Consider the following 21,533-nt stretch of genomic DNA (forward strand, 5'->3'; position numbering starts at 1 on the left):
CTCCATTCTTTATTTAAAAATAAAAGAGTTTTCTAGACAAATTCATATACATACGCATATATATATAAATTATATGTATATATATATGTATAACTTTTCCTAATATGGTTTAAATTATAACAATAAAAATGAAAATGCATTTTATTTAACAAAAATAGGCAAGACACAAAATCAATTAAAACCAGAGAGGAAGGTTACTTTTCTAGGCTCAGATTAGCCCAATTCAATAACCCACAGAACGCCCAAAACTGCTGTGCCGAATCTGCTTCCTGAGGTCCACAAAACTGAGCCCAAAACGTACCGTTTTGGGTATTTGTTTGGCAGCTTTTAATCTACCAAAACAACGTCGTTTTGATCTTAAACCTAAGTAATTAGACCTTCATTTTCCCTTCTCTTCTCATTTTCTACCTTCTTTTTCTCTCTCTAGCCGCACCTTCTCTAACTTCTCTCTAAATTTTTCCCTCTCTTTCTCCTTATTCTCTCCCTTACGCCGACGGCTTGCCTTTAACCGGCGACTTGCCTTTAACCGGAAGCCCAGGTGTTCCTCCCTTCTCTACCAGCGTTGATCTGACCTTACCCACTAGCTTCAACAGCCTCCGTCGGTCGACTTCCCAAGACCAAATACCCCCTCTCTACCGGCGTCGATCTGACCTTACCCACTAGCTTCAACAGCCTCCGTCGGTCGGCTTCCCAAGACCAAATAGCCCCTTATTTACCGGCCCCAAATTACCAGCTCCTCCTCAAAAAGAAACAAACTAAAGAACCCTAGTTATCCACAGCTTCTCCCATTTTCATTTCTTTTTCCTGTAATTTTATTTTTTTATTTTTTCTTTTTTGATTGTGGATTTCTGTTGCTGGTAGTTTAGGATTTTTTGATGGCTTATTTGTGGTATTGGTTGCTCGAATCTATTTTTTTTTTTTGACAGATTGGTCTTCTTTTTTTTTGTTCATGAATCTAGGTTTCAAAATCTTTTTTTTTTTCGGGTCCTCTGGATCGGTTTGAAACCCCCCTTTTAAGAACTGGATTGTCCAAAAATTTGGACAATCTAGAGGTGAAATCATGCTCTTCTGAGCATAAGGCTCTGGCAAACAAGGAGGGTTGGTAGCCGGAGGTGACCACTCCTCCCCAAATCCGGCTACCTTTCAGGGGCATTAATGCCCTGTAATGATGAACTAGAGGAGGGGCTGAGCACACGCTCAGTCCCTTCCTGTTCATTCATCATTTTTTTTATTTTTTTTATTTTTATTTGTTTCTTATTAATTTTTTATTTTTAAGTTCTTTTTATTTTTTATTTTATTTTTTTTTTGTAAGTAGGTGTCTACATATAACAGGACCTCTCAAGCTCAATTGATTAAACATGAACTAAATAGAGTGGAGACCGAAGAGAATGGCCTGAGTACAATTGCAACTTGATCTTACAAAAATCAAAAGAAGTAGCCGATGTTTACAAGCAACCTTCTCCCTTATAAAATGGAAATCAATCTCAACATGTTTGTTTAAGCACCTGTTAGCTTTTTCTTCGGTTTTTTAGTAATGCACTGGTGCTTATAGCTGCTAGAAATTCATAATTTTATCATAGTAGCATACGGTAGCAAAACAGAGTTCTGGTGCAGTACAGAAACTATGCTCATATATTCAATCTAAAAATCCCATATGTCCATATGAACAAGTAGAGAATATCAAAGACAAACTCAGATTATAAGAAAAAAAAATATTTCAGAACAATAGAAACAAGTCCACTCAAAAGCCGCCTAAACCAAGTGAATTGCTTGATTTCCACAACAATCTCTCCAGCAGCCTAACCTCATATCAGTCCTTTTCATTCTTCCTTTATCACACTTAATTCGATATTATTGTTGAAACTTCACTTTGCTAATTGTGTCTTCTCTTCCTTACCGTCAGCTGATGTTTCCTTGTTTTGTGTCTAGGACACATGCGCTGCTGCTGCTGGCTCAGTTGCTGGCGCGGCTTCAATTGATTGTTCTGTTTCAATCTTTCCAGGAGCTACAACAGATTCTGGACTGGAGGTTTCTTCAACTGGGTTCACAGGTTTCGCGGTCTCCAAATCCATAGCCACAGAGGCCTCTTTAAGTTTCTCAGTCTCTGATGATGCTTGTTTCACTGGCTCCACCGATTCTAGTTCCACAGGCTCCACCGATTCTGTTTGCACAGGCTCCACTGATTCTTGTTTCACTGGCTCCACTGGTTCTTGTTTCACGGGCTCCACTGATTCTTGTTGCACTAGTTCCGGTGATACTTGTTCCGCTACCTCTGATGGTGAGTCATCACTCTCAGCTGAACCCTTCTTTTCATTCTGCAAATAATACAAGTTAAACTATATTAAAAAAACAAAAGAAACTGCAGTTGCTAAAGCCTATCAAATAAAATTCGTTTAATGATGCCAAATGATGCAGCATTTTCATCTAGTAATCCATGAATGAACCATTGGAGAAGTTGCAGTAAATTTCCTTAATCACACAAATAAAGTGCTGAAGAGTAAAATAATCCTCCTTATTATTGCTTTGAAATATTGTTCAACCAATCCTAAAAGTTGACTAAGTTCCCATTGGTCATTCTCTTTGACAGAACATTAATCCTCCCAATACGATGAAACCATTTTCATCAGCCCTAATAGCAGAACCACTTGAATTCTTCTTTGCATATATTTGTTGGAAAAATTTGAACCGCTAGTTTGCCGAAAATAAAATCACCTAATTTCTTATATTTGTCATGCTTTGGAGTTAGGATCCACAGTGCAACATTACTGAGAAGAAAACAAACACAGGGAATCAAGGATGCACAGTGATGAAGCTTTACAGATAAGAATGTCTAGAAAGAGTTTCAGATACATTCCACAATGACAGAAAACTAAAGCACCTATAACTTCATCAATACGTTTAGATTAAGTAGATTATCCAAATGAACAGAACAAACCAGTACAGGAGGTCCTTAATGGATCGGTGTATCCCCTAAACCATCAATTTAAGGCATTTACATGGTTGCCCACCACCAAATATGCTGCTCAATACTAGTTTCCAATTCCCTCATGGTATAATTTTATGAAAACATTCATTTATTACAGATCTTGGATCAAAAACAATATATTTAACACAAGCAGTTTAAAACATTTTTCAGTTTTCATAGTGTCAAGAATTTAAATGTACCCTTGTAATTTGAAATCAATGCAAAGAACCGATGCCTGAAATTCACTGATGCATCATGATGGAACTACAGAAAACCTTTTGTGCAAAACTCATCTTTCTCTTGCAGTCATAATTCATATTTCTGTATAGGAAAATTAATCAAACCCCTCTTGCACGCGCAGATGGGGACATGAAGATGCGGAAAGATACAAAGGGCAAAGGATGCCACTATTCTACCCCCTATAGAAAACATTGAAACAACCACATAATGATGCAAAAAACAAAGAGGAAACAAACATTTGGTAGGTCCATAAGTCAAAACAGGTTTATTTCTGATAAAACCGAGACTTGATGGATTGGATTGAATGGTAAGGATATTATTATACTGATTCTCCAGTTCAAAGTACCTGGCGTCCATCAACTTTGGTGCTATAAGAGGTGGCCAAAAGTTTACATTGTAAAATTCACCACGACGTGTTAGGAATAGTAAATGATTGATACAGACAGGATATCAGGCAAGCAAAAAGACAAGGGGCCAATTAAAATATAACTAGACTATTGAATCTTGATATTCAATACACCAAATCAACAGGAGCTATGCGAGGAATTGTTTTTATCTTCTTTTTGAATCTTACCTTTACTCACCAACCGAAGGGTACAAAACCAGTTATAATTCAATGAAAGAGCCAGGATAAAGATGCCGTTAAACAACCAACATATTGAAAGGACAGATATGACCGTATTCGGATGAATGATCCCATCATCCAGCTTTAACGAAATCACATCAATCAATAATCAAAATGCATAGAAACATCAAGGCAATTAACATATGCTTCACAATTAATAACGACCCTGGAATCAAAAGATCAAGAATTCCATGTTCAAAATTTTGTACAATACTAGCCATTGGATTTTGTATAAAATGCAGTTTCTTTGATATCAAAAATGGCATTTTAGTCATGAACAGTTACCTTTATTGCACCCAAAGCCAATACAACCTTTGCTAACAAAAGTAATCATCTTTAAATGCCAATAAAGATTAAACCCTTTCTTCAAATTTTAGCATAAAAATTCTTTAATAGAAACAGATACCTCTTTGAACAAGTTGCTAAGAGATCGTCGCTTGTTTGCTTGATCATCGACCTTGTCATCATCAGCAACATTCTCAGCCTCACCAACGCCCTTGGCGTTAACAGCCTCGTTAGCATGATCATCTTCCACCTTCTTTTCACCTTGAGCAACAACATCAGCAGCCTCCTTTGCTTCAGGAACCGCAGGAATAGGCTCTTTCGTCGGCTCAGGAGGAGGTACCGGAGCCGGGACCTCCCCTTCGTCACCCTTCAAAACCTTAGGCTTAGTAGCGCAACCTCCCATGTTTTCCTGATCAGCTTTCAAAAACCAAAGAGCCTATTCTAAAAACGTTCTTCTTTAATGCTGTTTCTTTCTCTTTTTTTCACCTGTTTTGGGTGAGTGAGAGGAAGATTGAAGAAGAGAGACAGAGAAGATTTAGGAGATTTATAGGGAAAAGAAAGGAAGTTTTTAAGGTTTGTTGGCTTCCGACAAAAGTTCTGCGGTAAAGAAAGAATGCAAAGGGACAGAAAATAGACAAACCGACAACGGAAACAGATTGAAAGATTTTATTAACGTTCCAACAAATCGTTTCTATATCTATTAAGTATTACATAGAGAATAATAATAACAGGTGTCTCAAGCTGTAAAGCTTTTGATGACTCCAATTTGTTGTGGCGTTGATTAAGATAAAATGATTTTGGTTTTCTTGACTAAAAGCTTATCAAATTTTGGAATAGGAACCGGAACAGATGGTGGGGTTCTTTTATTTTTTCTTTTTTATTATTTTTTTGTGGACCATGGAAGACTTTGAGGAGCTGGCTCTTTGTTCAGTCATGGATGGGGGTGTAATGCGTAGGGAGAATGGACCATGGCATGCAATGGAAATGGGTTGTAAAAGAGCCAGGTGGGGTTCTGTATTCTCTGTCAAGTTTTTTACATGTTTATATTCCATGTGTGTTTGGACTCCTCTGTCCTGGAAAAATATGGAACACATTGGAATAGTTATTCTACCATGACAAGCGACAACATGATTCAATTAACGGTCAGTTACATGTTACTTGATGTAAACCATAAAAATAACAGAGAATTAAAAAGATTTATACAATGACTGATCAATTATATACATTTAGCTTAACCATTAAAAGAATATGAAAAGGCATGATAGGATACCGATGCAGTTTGATCACTTTTCGTGGTACCGGCTAGGACTGCAGTTTTGAGCCATCTAGAAACAATCCAAGTGGCAGAATTATGCTTAAAAAACAGATACAATTCCCAAGCTAAAATTTAAAACTAAAGACAGTTCCAGCATTAGGGGAAGCCACGTTTCAGGATTGCCAAATCCATGATTCGGGATATGAATGAAATGATAACAATGAGGAAATGAAAGAAAACAGAGAGCCAGAATCTAAACAGAGTTGTCTTTGTTTCCAGGGCGGCGGAATATGCTTCAATGATAATTCCTTTATTCAAGGATATTCATAAAGGCAATTAAGTAAGGATATTCAAGGGTGGTGTGCCTATAATTACATCGTGTTGGTCATAACTCCACTCTCTCCGCCATGTCTATATCTGCTATCCATTAATTCAATCTACTCCCTAATGTCAAATTCATGGAGAGATTGTAAGGAAAGGGGTTGGCCCATGTTGCCATGTTGGAGCTACTTTGAATTCTATTTTATAAGATGTCTCTTCAAAATCAAAATTCTGAAGTCACTTAAATATTTATTATTCCTATAACTTTTTTTTTTCTCAAAAGAAATAGAATGTGATTAGGTTGATGATGAGAAATCTTGGTTGATTAGCTGTCTCAATCATTAGGCAGCTATGAAACTAAAAGTACTTATTAAGACAGTCATTGTACTTAATTTGCCCAACCTAAATGATAATAATTGAATATCTAAAAGTGTACAACATATAGCAATATATGATTATATTGTATTTATAGCTTGAAATGAGATTCAAAATATATGTGAGACTATGTTAATCACATTTGTGCCACACTAAAATTTAGCTTGTCATTTAGTTTCAATTGATCGTATGTTAATTAAGATTATTATTTTATATATTCATGAAGGTTAAATTAAATGAATATGGGGTGTATATATATATATATATATTCATATAAGTTTTATCTGATCAGTAAGTATCACCGTGATGGTAAATATACCCTCTCCTACGTTTTTTTTTCTCCCCAGTAATTCCCTATTTTACAAAAAGAATAAATGGTTTTTTTTAAATGACAAAATGTAAAAACTATTGATCATCCAAAGCAATGATAACTTCATATGCTCATGCTGGTCTGCTTGCCCCACGTACGGCATTATTATTTCAGTACCTCAACAACATTATGCCTCTCTTCCCATTTTTCTTTTTTCATCATCAAATCTGTAACATAACATATAAGAATTTGTCTTGTATTTGGTGTGTGTATTATCAATTATCATAGTCAAATCAAAACCCAATTTCTACTTGCTGGGCCTTTCACTTGGCGCTTCACTTATTCCTCTTCTAGGCTTCTCCGCCAGTGGCCCAGAAACAAGTAAGGTTTCCAACCCAAAATCCTTTACGTCGAAGTTTGAACACATGTTTCAGCTTCCGACTTCCGTCCAACAAGGGAAGGAGAAGAGACCATCTCGGTCTTTGTTCTCTTCCACCACCGCGAAAAGAGTTCACCTTATTCTCACTTTAAAATTTAAACCAATTCTTTTCACCACCAAAAAAAGGAAAAAAACCCAAAGCTTCTTCTGTCTAACAACAGCCTAATTGATTGGTTCTTCGAGTTTTGGAGACAGTTGGTTTTGTGTTGATTTCCTTGATTATGCAAATATCCAGATGGCGAAACGTGTTGGTACTCAAGAATTCATTGGTTCCAGCTTTCTTACCTTCAGAACCAACGGCTACTGTTGCAACAACCCATGTTGCTTCATTCCATTCAACGCCTGTTACCTGTGAAAAATGGAAGAACAAATGGAATTATGTGAGTTTGTTTCTATTTTTCCTTTTTTTTTATGCTTATATATGTTGAATGCTATGGGTGAGTTTTGGGGTTAGTTTGGATTTTTTTTTTTTTCAGTTGGGGGAACTGAATAGCTTTGGATAGCGTATTTGAAATTGCAAGTTCATGAATTTGTGAAAGAAGGATTGGTGTCATTTCTTCAATGAAAAAAAAAGAGAGTAAATCTTGTATGTTGAATGCTATGGGTGAGTTTGGGGATAGTTTGGATTTTTCTTTTTTTTAGTTGGGGAAGCTGAAAAGCTTTGGATAGTGTATTTGAAATTGCAAGCTCATGAATTTGTATAAGAAGGATTGATGTCATTTCTTCAATGAAAAAAAAAAGAGTAAATCTTGTTTTCTGAATGCTGTGTGATGCTAACATCAAAATTAAATAGATAATTGAGGTTCAATGTTTCATGCTTGATTTTATGTTATAAATCTCTGCTTGGTGGCACCTGAACATTTGTCTGAGTGGTTGATGCATGAATCTCTGTTCAAAGAGCAAATAAAAAAAAAAAAAAATTCTGCTTGGTTGTGTTTGATGGGTGCTACTGTTAAGATTATTATTTAGTGAAGAATACTACTTCAAATTGTCTTGTGAAAGATTCAGTTGACTAATCTTGTCAGCTGATGGAGCACATCACTTAACTGGTAGATGATTGTATATTCATAATGTTTAGTTTTTGCAATTTTCAACCTCATTCTCGATACTGCCTGTTCCTAGTCCTGAGAAAAGTAAGTTGTCTTTTATATGAATAGGTTTTCTACTGCTTTTCCTTTCTGGACCACCAGCAACTGCATAGTTGAGCCTTAGATTTTAGTAATGCATGAAAGTTTTGGTTTAGGAGTTAGGATAAAGTTGTACGTCTTGCCTTTGATGAGAAAGTTTGACAATTAACATTGTTTTTGCAGGATGAAAAACGAGCTCAACAACCCTCTAAGGTATGCAGTTTGAGGGCATCTATTTGTGAAATTGTTTGTACTGCTCTCTTAATTATCTTGTTCCTAGTATGTCAAATAGGCATATTTCAAGATTGGTAATTTTCTAATAACTGTTAGCAGACCACATTATCTGACATTGCAAATATTGAATGCAGACTTATGTAAGATATGCAGTACGTCAAAAGCGTGCTGATGCAAAGAGAGCTCTAAAAGACCTTCTCTTTAATACCGGTTCCTCAAATATTTCATTTCAGGTAAACTTTTCAGGACTCCTGTTTGATTTAGAACCCTTATCGTATTGAAGGTGTGGAGTCTCATCTTCCTGGTGCACTGTTTATTTTATACTCATGGCATGATTAAATTGTGATAAAATTCACTTTTGGTTGTTTATATGGTTTTATTCCAACTTCTATTTGCTTATTCTGATTTATTTAGGAGTTATCAATTATTTTGCAAACAATGGACCAATTATCTGCCCAGTGCTTTGGAGTTTTAATTGCAAGAGTCTGTCTATATGGTTTTATCAAAGTTTAATTTTGGTTATGCTGATTGTTTTAGAACTCTTTAAGTGTTCTATAAGCCAAATTGTAAATGTTTTGACATGTCAGTTATCAGATAGTGCCATCTCATGGTAAAAGGTTGATCCAAAGGACTACTTTATAGAGTGAGAGTCGGAGCACAGGGGTGTCTGCTTTTGAAATAATTAGATAGCAAGAACACCATAAGAAATAGCATTTATTAGTATTTATTATTTATATTCATTCATGTTTTCTAATCAAAGTTTTTTATCTTTGTTTTTGCTAATTTTTAATATTTAGGTATGTTAAACCATTAGAGTGAATAAAAACATATTTAATGAAAGGTTGTAGAGAATTACAATAGTACTTAAATTGTTGAAGAGACAAAAGCTCCTGTATATTGTTTCACAATATTGACTGATAATTTCCATTTTAGTTAATGATGCAAAGACCATTGAGAGGCAGGGTTCAAAATTTATGTACTCTATTTTCTCCGAGCTATAGATTCCATTCAGTCATGGTATTGTTTGCCAAGTGCTCTACCAGACCAAATGGGTTCTAGCTCTTTAATTTGCCAAAAAAATTCAGGGATAAAGACCAGTTTCCTAGTCAAGCTGCAGCATTAATGGATTTATAGGATTTCACACTCCCTGGGCAAATTATTTATTTAGTATAGGACCATTCTGAATTACCCCTCTCAAATGGAGCCAATACCGGATATTGATCTTGTAATTAAAAAGATCAATGCATGCAGCATGTTTACATTATAAAAAATCATAAGGACAAAGCAAGTTGGATTATTTCTTGTTCACTAATCATAGGTGTATGCCTTGGAATTAATTCTAATTTTTTCATTGTTTGCATTGTTGCTATTTACATGTAACATGAAATTGCAATTTTATCATTTCATACATAAAGTGTGCATCTAGGATCTGAGTATAGAAGCTTTGGATTTTAGTAAGGCCATTGAAAGAGTAAGGTTGCAATCTTTTTGTGATGGGTGATGTGATGACAAGTTGGATATCGTTTTCTTAAAAGCTAGTGGACTCTAGTGTATGTAAAGCCTGAATTTATTTATTTCCAAAGTAAACCATTGGTCTCAAGTGTATGGGACAATACCCTTATCCTGTTTATCCATTACATTGTATCAGAGATTTAGTTTACACAAAATTTGTTCCTGAAATTACAATAAACTTATGCATGCCTTTGGCTTCTAACTAGGATGACGATCCAATATGGAAATTTGATGGAACAGAAGGCCAGGATTCAGATGGCTCCAATAAGAAGTGGGGATCAAGGTTTCCTGGACGACGTGCTGGGAAATCTAATCACAAAAAAATAAAACGTGAGCTTCAACTTTCTTTTGTTATTCCGTTCCTCTTATTGTTTCTTTAAATGAAATTTAAAATAAATATTGCCGCCTTTATGCAATAGTTTCTGCTGAACTGGATTCCACAATTTGTCTTAAATTATGCTGAGTGTGGAATCTAAGATTTTTTCATAAAATAATTCTAAAATCTGATTAATTATTTCTGCTTAGTAATTATCTTGCTTTATTGGTCTAATCTTATGTTTCATCCGTCTATTTTTCTAAAACAATGAGTAATTATGTCAGACTACTGACTTGATTACCAAAGTAACTGAATCTTTGTTTGTAACAAGACAAAGGATGGAAAGGGTATTTGAATGTGGGACCTTGAGCCTCACACGGCAGGTTGTTTTAAAGTAGCATCTGATATCATTAGTGAAATGGCAAATAAATTTTCCTGTTATGCAACAGCCGCATGCCTATCAGTGGAAGAACTTTATTTTGTTAAATAAAATGTGGGCCTCGTCATAATATTGAAAAGCAATGAAATTCTGTTATATAGCTTAGGTAGCAAAAATAACCCTGCTTTTCTTTCCTTATTCATGAATATTGTATTTATCCATCATATGCATAAGAATTTAAGCAGAGATGACTTACTAAAGTCAGAACTATGATTTGTTATGAAATTTCTTGTTTTCTATATTTGTCATGGCAGCTTGTATTACCATTTCAGACACATTCAAAAAGAAAAATGTTATTCCATTTGTTTGCAACAATAATGCCTAGATATCGTCCAATATTAAAATACTCTTTGTTAAAGAGAAACCTCTGTGGTTATTCGACATTGTTATGATGTTTTCGTTAAAGATGTACCTTTAATAGCTTGTTATAAAGTGAGATATTAGAACCTAGCTAGCTAATCTTGTTTGTGAGGTGAAAACCAAGGCCACATTTGGATTATATAGGTGTGATAGTTTTTTGAGTGCTTGCACCCTCATGTGTGATTTGACAAACTGGATGTCTTCTTTTCTCACATGCATAGGAAGGTTTAGAAGAGAGAGTTTCTCTGAGGACTTTGATCATCCTGAGACAATCTTTCAAGCTACATTTGGGAACAAATGGTATACTTGGTCTTCTAGGGGGGAATCTTCTTTCCAAAATTCAGAATCTGGATATGAGTGGAGAGAAAAATCAGGCTGGACTAATCAAAGAAGAAAACAGTGGGAGACTATGAGTGAAACTGAGTCTGAGGATGAGTCATGTGCTGTAGGATCATGTTCTGATAGATCAATCCTTGGTCTGCCTCCAACTGGCCCCTTGAAAATTGAAGATGTTAAAAATGCGTAAGTACTTTGGTGCTTTCATTCAACTTGAATGTGAAGAGGCCTGTCATCTTGAAGATTGGACATATTCCAGCTTTTCCTTTGCTCCAATTCTTTTTATGTATCCTAAAATTATTAATATTTACCTTGCAGTTTCCGTTTATCAGCTTTAAAGTGGCATCCTGATAAGCATCAAGGTCCTTCACAGGTTAGTTAGAGTTTCCAAATTCCAATATTATTTTTATATTGTTGAATGGTGGCAGTTTTATGAATACTCTCCAATATTTCTGGGTCGTTAACGCATAACCCTCGCATAATATTGGCTTCTGGTCTAGACAAAAGTTCATGGATTTTTAGTTCCAGTTTATTAAATGTGTTGAGATTCTGTGTGTGTGTGTGTGTGTGTTTGTGTGTTCTTCTTTATTTGTTTCTTCTTTTTTTGGAGTCTTTTGAGGGGAAGCTGGGGGCAGGGATTCTATTTGGGGCAATCTTTAGATACTTGACTTAGTGGAACTGAGTTGTCATGGCATCTGTATTTTCTGTGATTTATTTCCCTTTTTTTATTTATTTAATTTTCGATTTGTGATAGTTACATGATGTGGATGCATGCATGCAGGCAATGGCCGAAGAGAAATTTAAGCTGTGTGTTGATGCATACAAATCATTGTGTAATGCTCTAGCCTGAGGTGGTTGTTTCATTCAAATGCTTACAGCTCCAAGTAGGTTGTCTTGGAGAATAGCTAGTATATTGAGTTATTCTTTTATCAATTTTTTGTCTTCTTCATAATTAATTGCCATCACCAAGTTGGCTTTTCTAGGATTTGATTATTTGGCCCAAAATATTGAGAATGGGCCACAAATTTATTTTTAAGAAGGGAACGGTGATTGTAAACTTCAAAAAAATAGAATAAAAACAAGGTGATCAGAAATCTTGATGATGATTTCTAACTCAAATTTCATGGAAATTATAAGAAAATATTTATGGTCGAAATTTAATTGTGTAACAAAGCATACATGCATATGATCACAAGGTTTTATGAACAAATAATGTGTTGAGTACTGGATGTGGGAGTTTGAACTTGTGTTGAGTACTGGATGATCATGAGATGTTTCTGCTTCATGTGCCTAATTCATGGTTTTTTTTTTTTTTTGGGTTTTCATTTCACGTGGGAATAGACTACGAAAATTTTTCCCACACAAGGTTTTTCCTTCAGTTATTTAAAATTAAAACTACATAATGATTTCATGTGAATTAATAACATAAACGTGGTTCATGGAAGAAAATCTCTAATTATGGGATTTTGTCAAAAAGCTTGTACAAACAAGTCTTTTCAAGAAATATTTTAGGTAAAGATAAATTTTTAGATTTTTTTTTCTTTTTGAGCAGTGGTAAGCTCTTAAATTTTATTAAAGCATTGAGATAATTTAGAAAGTGTTTTTCGATATGAAGATTTTATTTACACAGTGATAAAAATAAAAATAATAAGAATAAAATGTATAAAATTTAAAACCAAAAATCATCCTTATCAAATATTTAACACCTGATGACGGTCAATTTGAAGGAATAAACATGTCTTCTTGAATTCTCTTGTGGAGGATTTCGAAAACCCCTACTAGTGTGTTGGAAGGCATAAGAAAAGTCTTCAAAATTTAATGATGAATAAGACTTGAAAATATAAAATATAAATAATGATTAACAGAAATAAGAATAGAATTTATAAATAAAGTTAAAATAGGATAACAAATTATTAATTAGTATTGTTATTCAAACGAGTGTCGCGGAATGCTAATCTTTCCTTACACCTAATCAAACTCCCGAATTTGTTTTCATTAAGAATATCAACACTTCTCTTTTAAGTGACCAATCATATTTAAATAAAAAATATTGATGACAGCTCCAAACCTTACGTTAAGGTAGTTAAGTTCTCAAACTCACACGTTACAATAGTTTGACAACCCTATTAAGAATTGAACCCAAAATTTTTGAACCCTACAACAAAATTTAATAGAATATCATGAACTCTACCTCAATAAGGGAGGAGGTGAATATTGAATTTACAACTAAGAGTCTTCCTTCATCTATCAAGCATATCTTTTGAATTAAAAAAGTTGACCATGAAAGCTGTTCCAAAGTTGGTATTCAATTTAGCTATGCCGTTTGTGAATAGAACAATTAAAAGTGGGGCAAAATAGGTTGGTCCTGTAGGAGGGATTTACATACAAGCGGGATTTAATAAAGAAGACTACAACCTGACAGATGCGAAAGGACAGCAGCTAGGTCCCATTGAGGGATTTTCATATTTTGGATGAATATTGCGTGGGGTTGGAGCTTTCAACGGTAGCTTCCCTGCCATCATTTTTTACCCATATGTTTCCGGTAACTCTATTATAATCCTTAATTGCGTAAGATTGATGCTAAATGAATGGGTACTAGGCCGGATGAAAGAAAATTACTAGGCAACATCACCCTTCTACCACATTTGTGGACCCTCGTACTGCAATTCAAACCGTATTATTAATGGAAGTGAAAGTGAATGAAGCAAACAAAGTTGTACCAGTTTCGTTGAGCTTACGGGATAATTGTACTTTTTTATACTTACCTTGCCCATGAAACTGGCTTTGAAAGCAACTTTTTTGTACTTTCTTGTGACATTTTACTTTTTTTTCTTCTTTAATACAACATAGTTGATACTTTTAACACTCGATGGTGAAAAGTGAAAACAAGACCTGGCTTGCCTTTACACTTAACTATATTTCTCATGACATTAAACTATCTACCACCTCCAATATTTATGTTTTCCTTGCAAGGCCAATGGTTCTACGGAGGAAAGAAGCATTTCCTATGAAGCTTATTTGCTGGTAAAAAATACTAGTACTCCTGCAGAAAAGATGAAGCATGTGAAAATAAAGGAATCTTAGTCTCATGAAAGAAAAGCAGAAGAATGGACCATCTGCTCAAACAGACTAAACATGTCATGCATCAGTTACACTCTTCTCAGAAACCTAGTTAGCAGTCAAGGAGTAGGTTATATATGGACTTCTAGTTTTCAAATTTCAAATTCAAATATAATTAATAGTAATTTTCAGGTGCTAACTCTACTCCTGTAAGAAACCTAGCAATTTATACTGCATTATTTTGTCTCCTTGTCCGGAAACTAACCATCATCAGAAGTTGAAAAAGTAGATTTTCCCCTTTCCAACCTCACAACACACCCCAAAACATAAAGGAATGCTGGAACTAAAAAAACAATTAATCACAATAATACAGTACTAGTATATACAAAAGTATCCATAGAAAGCAACCCTACCTTCATCATTGCGAATTAGAACCTTTAGCAAAAGCATAATCAATTTTACAACCCTTGAAAAATGATACTAGTAGATGGAACTGAAAAGGAAAAATAAAAATGTAAATTACATAAAGAAAAAAGGAACATCAAAAGTAAGAATAATCAACATCAGTTTCAATTTTTTTTTTTTCTAATTTAAGAAGGAGCCCAATCAAGAATCCAAGGTATTCACATAAAGCAATCAGTTGTTCTTGTCATTAACATTCCTGCCTGTTTAAATGTTAAATTAACCCTAAAAATACTCAGTTAAAATAAATTTAAAAAAAAAATAGACCTTGATCAAAGATCACCCACCACCTAAAAACAAAGCAGAACAACAGATGAAGAGACCATGAAGGCATAGATCAAGATCAAGAAGCCAAAATGCAATGCCCAGTTCCTCTTGAACTTAGCAAAGTAGCTCTCGGGAGGCTCCTGGTAATGAATCTCAAACTCACCCTCTTCTCCAAACCCATCTACAAACTCGCCATTGTTGATCCTCAACTTCATTTCTCTCAGCTTCTCAGTAGCCAACCCGAGAGTCAGCTTGTGGCACCTCCTCTGGTACTTGAACCCATTGATGCACCTCAAGGTCTGAGCCACTGAGACATAGAAAATGAGATGGGACATCGAGAGAAGAGTGATGGGAGCCCAGCAATGGCGGCACTGCAGACGAGTAGACTGAGCCTGAGCCATGAAGACAAGCCCCAGGAAGATGAAGAAGAGCTGGAAAAGCTTGTGGAGCTCCTTCTTTTGGAGGTCTATAGCCCTCTTCTTTTCCAGGGTCTTCTCAAAGTGAAGTTGAATTATGGTGTTTAATGCTTGGAGAGCGGTTTCCTTTGGGATTGCTTGGTGGTGATGGTGGTGGTGAGTCTGATGATGTGTTGGCTCGTACTCTGCCATTGATGTGCCAAGAAAGAGAGAGATCAGAGTTGTTTGGGTTTGGTGAGTGAAGGCTGCTACTTACTTGCTTTGCAAAAGAGTCGCAGTTAGTTTATTGAAAAATGAGAGACTCGGATCTCAAGGAGAGTAAAACCTATTATAATCTGAGGGTGGAGAGAAGCCTGATCTTGTGGTGTGGATGTAACTGTAATGTAAACTTAGGGTCCTTCATTTATATATACTTGTGCATGGATTTCTAGGTTTTAGACCAAAGTTTTTTATTCATTCTAAGCAGTAGCTGTAAATAGAGGTAAAAGAGCAAAAGAATTTTTGAGCTCTACCATAAAACAAGCCATATCCACACCCAATTACCACCTTTAAATCTAGTGTTGTAATCATGAGTGAAGAATAACGGATATATTCACATGAATTCAATGGAATAACTCAGTGTTTATCAAAAGGAACAATAATTAATGTCAACTACTTATATCCTTTAACATATATAAAAATCAATTTCAACATAAATTTACACAATTATTATGTACCCAAGGTAAACAAATTTAAATTATGTGCATCACATATTCATTTAATCAAAAATAAAAAAAATGAATATGTTAATCTGTTTAGTTAAATAGGCATGTCACAAAAATAAAAAATGTTGATGGAAATCTTTTTTCCCACCATCCATGTGTTAAATAAAATAAAAATTCTAAAATTGGCATGAAGAGTACACTAATTGTGTGTTTGTCAAGTTGTCAAATTTTAACACTTATCTTGTTTTCATTAAAAGACAAACACCTGAAAAATCTTATCTAGGTTCTACCCTACCATATGATGTGAGGAACTTTGCTATAAATGCTATGAGCCAATGTCACTCTCCCCCTACAAATCTTGACTTGCTACTAGAACTCATCATAATATTTATAATTCATTTAAAAATGAAAATCTCTCCCTTTCTTTTTGTTTATTTATTTTTTGTATGTGAATTTGCCGTTAAGATAGGTGCAACACTGCAACTCCATAGCTTCAAAATGAAGTTTATGAATTGTTTATTTCTTTATTTCTTTTTATCTCTCCTGGTGTAAACTCCAAAGTAAAAAAGATAAAAGGGCGTGGTTCAGCCACGTGAAACATGGTCTTAAGCCCATAGACCAATCTTATCCCCTTGATTCAATCATCGTTAAGCCAGAGGGCCTGAGCCCACGGCTTCCAAGTTCAATGCTTTTGTCCATTTTTGTTTTGAAATTATTCTTAGCGGGTAAAATGTCGCTTCTTGTTGTTGACGCTGAAGTTAAACCTTCAACACCTAAGGCCCACAGCAAGAAGATAAGGCTTTGTCAAGGGAAGATTGGCGCCACTTATTTAGTGAACTGTGGACCCCTTTTTTTTACTTGACAGTGTCCTCCAAGGCAAAATAGTATTTTACACATTTGGTTACGCAACAGAAAAAAATAGAATAAGATAATTATTTTTTAAAATTTATATAAAGTAAAAAATAAATAAAATAATTATTATATAATTTGATATAACGAATAGAATATGGTAAGAATAATTATTATAATTTATTATAATATTTAGTAGATAAAAATAAGAAAAGAATAAAATATAAAAAGATAAAAATATTTTTTATTATATATATATGAGATTATTTATTTTTATTTTATATTATTTTAAAATATTCATATTTAATTTATAATTAAAATGTTATTATGATTTATTTATTTTTTAAATTTATTTTTAAAATATTAATAATTTATAATTAATTTAAAATATTAATAATTGATCATTTAAATATTAATATTATGTTTATAATTTAAATGATATTATGATTAAAATATTAACAATTTTAATCAATTTTTAAATTTAAAATATATTTTTATAATATATATTTAAAAATTTAAACTTTTTTCTTTTTATAATAACATTAATAATTGATCATTTAAATATTAATATTTTTTTTTATAATTTAATCATTAAGATTGTAAAATATGAATATTTTATTTATAATTTAACCATTAACATTTTAATATTTATTTTATTTATAGTTGAAATGTTATTATGATTAAAATATAAATAATTTTAATTAATTTTTAAAATTAAAATGTTATTTTTTATAATATATATTTAAAAACTTAAACTTTTTTATAATAATATTAATAATTGATAATTAAAAATATTAATATTTTATTTATAATTTAAATATTATTATGATTCAAATATTAAGAATTTTAATTAATTTTTAAATTTAAAATATTATTTTTTATAATATATAATATATAATTTTTCAAACTTATAAAAAACATTTTGATCTTTATCATTTTTTAAAGCTATTCATCGACTAAAGAATAGCTAATACCACAAGAGGTGTTGGTATTAGCTACTCCTTAGTTTTAACTTATCATGGGGAGTAGTCATTTTAAAAGAATGGTTACTCCTTGGATCATGTGGGAACCAAACAAAAGAACATTTGTTTCTTAAGAATAGAGGAGTCATTCTTCCAACCAAATATGCTAGTAGTAATAAATTAGAAAAAGTCTTAATTTTGCTTCTCATGTCTTAGTAGGGTTTTTTTGTTTAAAACATTACCTGCAAAGCAAGCATGTGATTAACATGGTGTACGGCAAGAGAAAATGAATTGGGAGGAAAAGATGAGTAGAAAACTTATTTTCCTTAATTAATAAGAAAACAAGGATAACGATAGCCACAAAGCGGGAGTTATTATATAATTGAAGACTAAATGCTCTTGTTTAACTAATCTAATCATTTTGTCCTCTCAATCTTTCTTTATTTTTATGTTCTCTAAATCAGATGGAGCATTGGTTGAATTCCAACATTTTACTATTTTATCATGAACAAGTATAACAAGCAATGCTAACATGGAAATTATATTTCACATATAATTATAAGCATTACTCAACCCACTGATGGAGTAGTACATATATATATATATATATATATGCTATTTAATGTCTTAAGAATCAAGTTATGGTATGCAAAGCCTCTATGATGAACCACATTCTAATATAGGATATTAAGTCAACAATTTAATTGACATAATGACACAACGGGGAGTGCAGAAATGCAACCTTTCCAAATCCCATTAAAGAAAATTGCATATAAAAAGAAGCCTTGGCAAAGTCTAAGCACAAGTGATGAACCCCAAAAGGAGATACTGTTTTAATTATACGCTAACAAAAATTTGGCTAAAAGGATATCATGTCTAAAGGTTTTTCTTTGCCCAATCATACCGATTGCAGGCGCACGGGTGATATCATTACCACTTTGTCATAAAGTGTAAACTGAGAGTGATACAAGCACAAACCAATCAACCAACCATTTCCCCCTTTTGCACAAATCTAAAGCCAAAAAAAAAAAGAAGGTATATTTGGAATAATATATATTACACACAGCCTCTCCTTATGCCACTCTCTCCCTCCGCCTCACATGTTTATTCAAACGAATGACCATATACACTTAAGGATGGATACCATTTACCCAGATGCCTCCCACGTTGTATCAAAGAAACTTCTCAAAGCTGAAATCTGCCCCCGTACAATCTATTATACAGACACGACACTATGGACCCTGACCCACTCGACAAAACTCAGGCACTCCCACTCTAGCTCTCAAAAGAGAGTTTCACCATTTGTCTCAAATCACCCAATAATTGCCATCGGAGAAGGATCATTAGCTACAATTTGATAAGCATCTCCTTCTTCCTCTTCAGCGTTTCCATTTTCTTCCTGATTCTGATCAGCATTCTCACTTTCACCATCCTCCGTCACTGATTCTTGATGCGGTCGTTCATCTGGGGCACTCATCATGTGCATCAAAAGTTCCTCAGGCTTTAATTCATAACCAGAATTAACTGAACCATCACCCCTTTTGGTTTTCTCCTTGTATAAAGCATCTAGTTGGTGAAAGTAAGGACATGTCTTCGAATCCTCGGGTCTTTTCTTGTTGCTTTCTTTTACCCTTTTAAAGTACTTGTTCATATTTTCCCATTTCTCTTTACACCTCTTTGCACTTCGATCGTAGCCAAGCTTTTTCATTGCTGTTGATATCTCCTCCCATAGAGGGCCTTTAGGTCCGTTGTCTTGATATTGCAAATCAAGATTAGCCCTCAGCCTTATCAAAGCCTCCACTTCATCTTTAGGCCATCGAGAAGAACTTAGGTGCATATAACTCTCACTACCATTGCTATTTTCTTGCCTCTCAACAACTTTCTCAACAGGGAATGGGGTTTCAGGCAATCGCACTGAGGTTGCTTGATCTGAAAACTTCTGTAGAAATGCGAGCACTGCAGCATCTTTAGCTGCTGCAATCGATCTCTCTTGCACCAATAGCTCACGCTCCCTCTTAATCCTATCCAACTCTTGCATCTTCCATGCTTCCTCTCTTGCCATCCTATCTTGTTCAGACTTCTCTATCGCCTCAATAAATTTCTTCTGCAAATTTTCTTGCTTCTCCATCACTTCCCTCATCAACCTCCCAAAAAACTCGGTCAATTTCCTCTTTTTCTTTCTCATCCCATCCGATTCCTTACCCGATGAAGAAGTAGTCGAGGCAGAGGTTTCATTGAAACTCAAAACCGGGTTTCGGATAGAACACGGAATAGCATCACGGATAACACTAAAGGGTTGCATTGAGGTATTAATGTGTCCAGTGGCAGGTGGAAGCAAGGAAGGATGATGATCCAATGCTTCTAATTGCTCGAAAAAACGATAATTCTTGCCATTCGATCTTCCAGATCGACCTTCTTTGGTTCTCCTATGGTACTTGTAGATGTTCTCAAACTTCTCCTTACATTTCTTGGCACTTCTGTTATATCCAAGCTCGGCCAATTTCCTGGTGAAACAATCCCATTGTTGCACCTCAAAATTAATTATTTTAACTTAAAAAATTATTGTAATAAACTTAAGTAACTAAAAATATTCAAAGATAACTAAGAATATTGAACCTGAAGAGTGAAATTAAAATAAAACACAAGAAAATAGTATAAAAAAAGTAAGCACTTTTTACTGATAAAAGTTTTTTACTACATTTCATAGCTCCACTGGTTCTTTCAAAACAGTATAATTAAACAAGAAGGAATTCAATACCCCCAAGTTAAAACACAATGAACCCATTATTTGAAAACCAAATGTTTCCCACATTTTCTGTTTAGAACCCAACATTTGCCTTTATTTTCCAGTTAATTTTCTCCGGGAAAGAAGCACCAAACAGAATTCAGAAGAAAAAAAAGAAATCCAAACCTGGAAACTTCTTCCCAGAGAGGAGCCTTGACACCAGAGTCTCTGAAAGCAACATCCATGTCAGACCTTATCTTCAATAAAGCCAAAGTCTCTTGTCTTGGCCAACGGTTCCCCGGAAAATTCCGTTCACTCTCTTCGTTTTTCACCGTAACTTCTTCTTCATTCTCTAAGCTGACGTTGTCGGCGACTGTATTATTTTCCGGGAAACCTGAATTTTCCATCATCTCACAAACACTTCAGTAGAATAGTTTACAGCCCCAAAGCAAAAAAATTGCGAAAATTTAAGTTGGTTTTTCTTGAAGATGTCGAAAAAGTAAATTTTTTTAGACTTTAGGAGATGGGTGTTTTTCCTTTTTTTTTTTTTTTTTTTTTTCTCTTTTTAAGGTAAAAATTGTTTCTCTCTTTTTTCCCTCAGAATTCTACCATTTGATTGGGTTAAGTAGGTAACAAAGAGATAGGCGATTTAGGGTTTCTTTAAAAAGATAAAGAGGGGTAGGAGGAGTTGTGATCAAGTGGGCCTCAAACCAAGCTGATATTTTTGACATGTCAACTGTTCATTGGTTTACCTGTCATGCGTGTCTTTGACTTTTTTGCAGCGTTTTGACCCAACTCATGATTTTGAATTTTGGGTCAAGATAAGTGGGCTTTCCAGCAATGAGCATGCAAGGATAAGTGGCCCTAAATATCTTGGGAGGCCATGGGTAAAATTGTAAATAAAAAAATTGGATCAAGATCATAGAAAATTCCCTTTTTTAAAGGGGTT

At 34.2% G+C, this 21,533-nt stretch overlaps 4 protein-coding genes and 1 long non-coding RNA gene across 5 annotated transcripts; 2 read left to right on the forward strand and 3 right to left on the reverse strand.

Annotated features, from left to right (window-relative positions):
• Positions 1,604-4,777, reverse strand: LOC18611749 (cyclin-dependent kinase inhibitor 1C). Its single transcript, XM_018128591.1, has 2 exons — positions 4,237-4,777; positions 1,604-2,315 (listed from the first exon to the last, which is right to left on the reverse strand). The coding sequence occupies exons 1-2, from the start codon at positions 4,516-4,518 to the stop codon at positions 1,926-1,928; spliced, it is 672 nt and encodes a 223-aa protein (XP_017984080.1). The 5' UTR covers positions 4,519-4,777; the 3' UTR covers positions 1,604-1,925.
• Positions 2,191-3,531, forward strand: LOC108663561. The gene is made up of 2 exons (XR_001929657.1): positions 2,191-2,278; positions 3,327-3,531. It is a non-coding gene; the product is annotated as an uncharacterized LOC108663561 (long non-coding RNA).
• Positions 6,766-12,295, forward strand: LOC18611750. Its single transcript, XM_007048170.2, has 7 exons — positions 6,766-7,195; positions 8,126-8,155; positions 8,311-8,409; positions 9,895-10,018; positions 11,025-11,325; positions 11,458-11,512; positions 11,921-12,295. The coding sequence occupies exons 1-7, from the start codon at positions 7,037-7,039 to the stop codon at positions 11,987-11,989; spliced, it is 837 nt and encodes a 278-aa protein (XP_007048232.2). The 5' UTR covers positions 6,766-7,036; the 3' UTR covers positions 11,990-12,295.
• On the reverse strand, positions 14,805-15,730 carry LOC18611751. The gene has a single exon (XM_018115115.1). It carries the CDS (start codon positions 15,534-15,536, stop codon positions 14,952-14,954), a length of 585 nt encoding a protein of 194 aa, XP_017970604.1. The 5' UTR covers positions 15,537-15,730; the 3' UTR covers positions 14,805-14,951.
• Positions 18,588-21,196, reverse strand: LOC18611752 (trihelix transcription factor GTL1). Its single transcript, XM_018126145.1, has 2 exons — positions 20,771-21,196; positions 18,588-20,363 (listed from the first exon to the last, which is right to left on the reverse strand). The coding sequence occupies exons 1-2, from the start codon at positions 20,992-20,994 to the stop codon at positions 19,172-19,174; spliced, it is 1,416 nt and encodes a 471-aa protein (XP_017981634.1). The 5' UTR covers positions 20,995-21,196; the 3' UTR covers positions 18,588-19,171.

Source organism: Theobroma cacao, chromosome 1, assembly GCF_000208745.1.
Source record: "Theobroma cacao cultivar B97-61/B2 chromosome 1, Criollo_cocoa_genome_V2, whole genome shotgun sequence".
Lineage (NCBI taxonomy): Eukaryota > Viridiplantae > Streptophyta > Magnoliopsida > Malvales > Malvaceae > Theobroma > Theobroma cacao.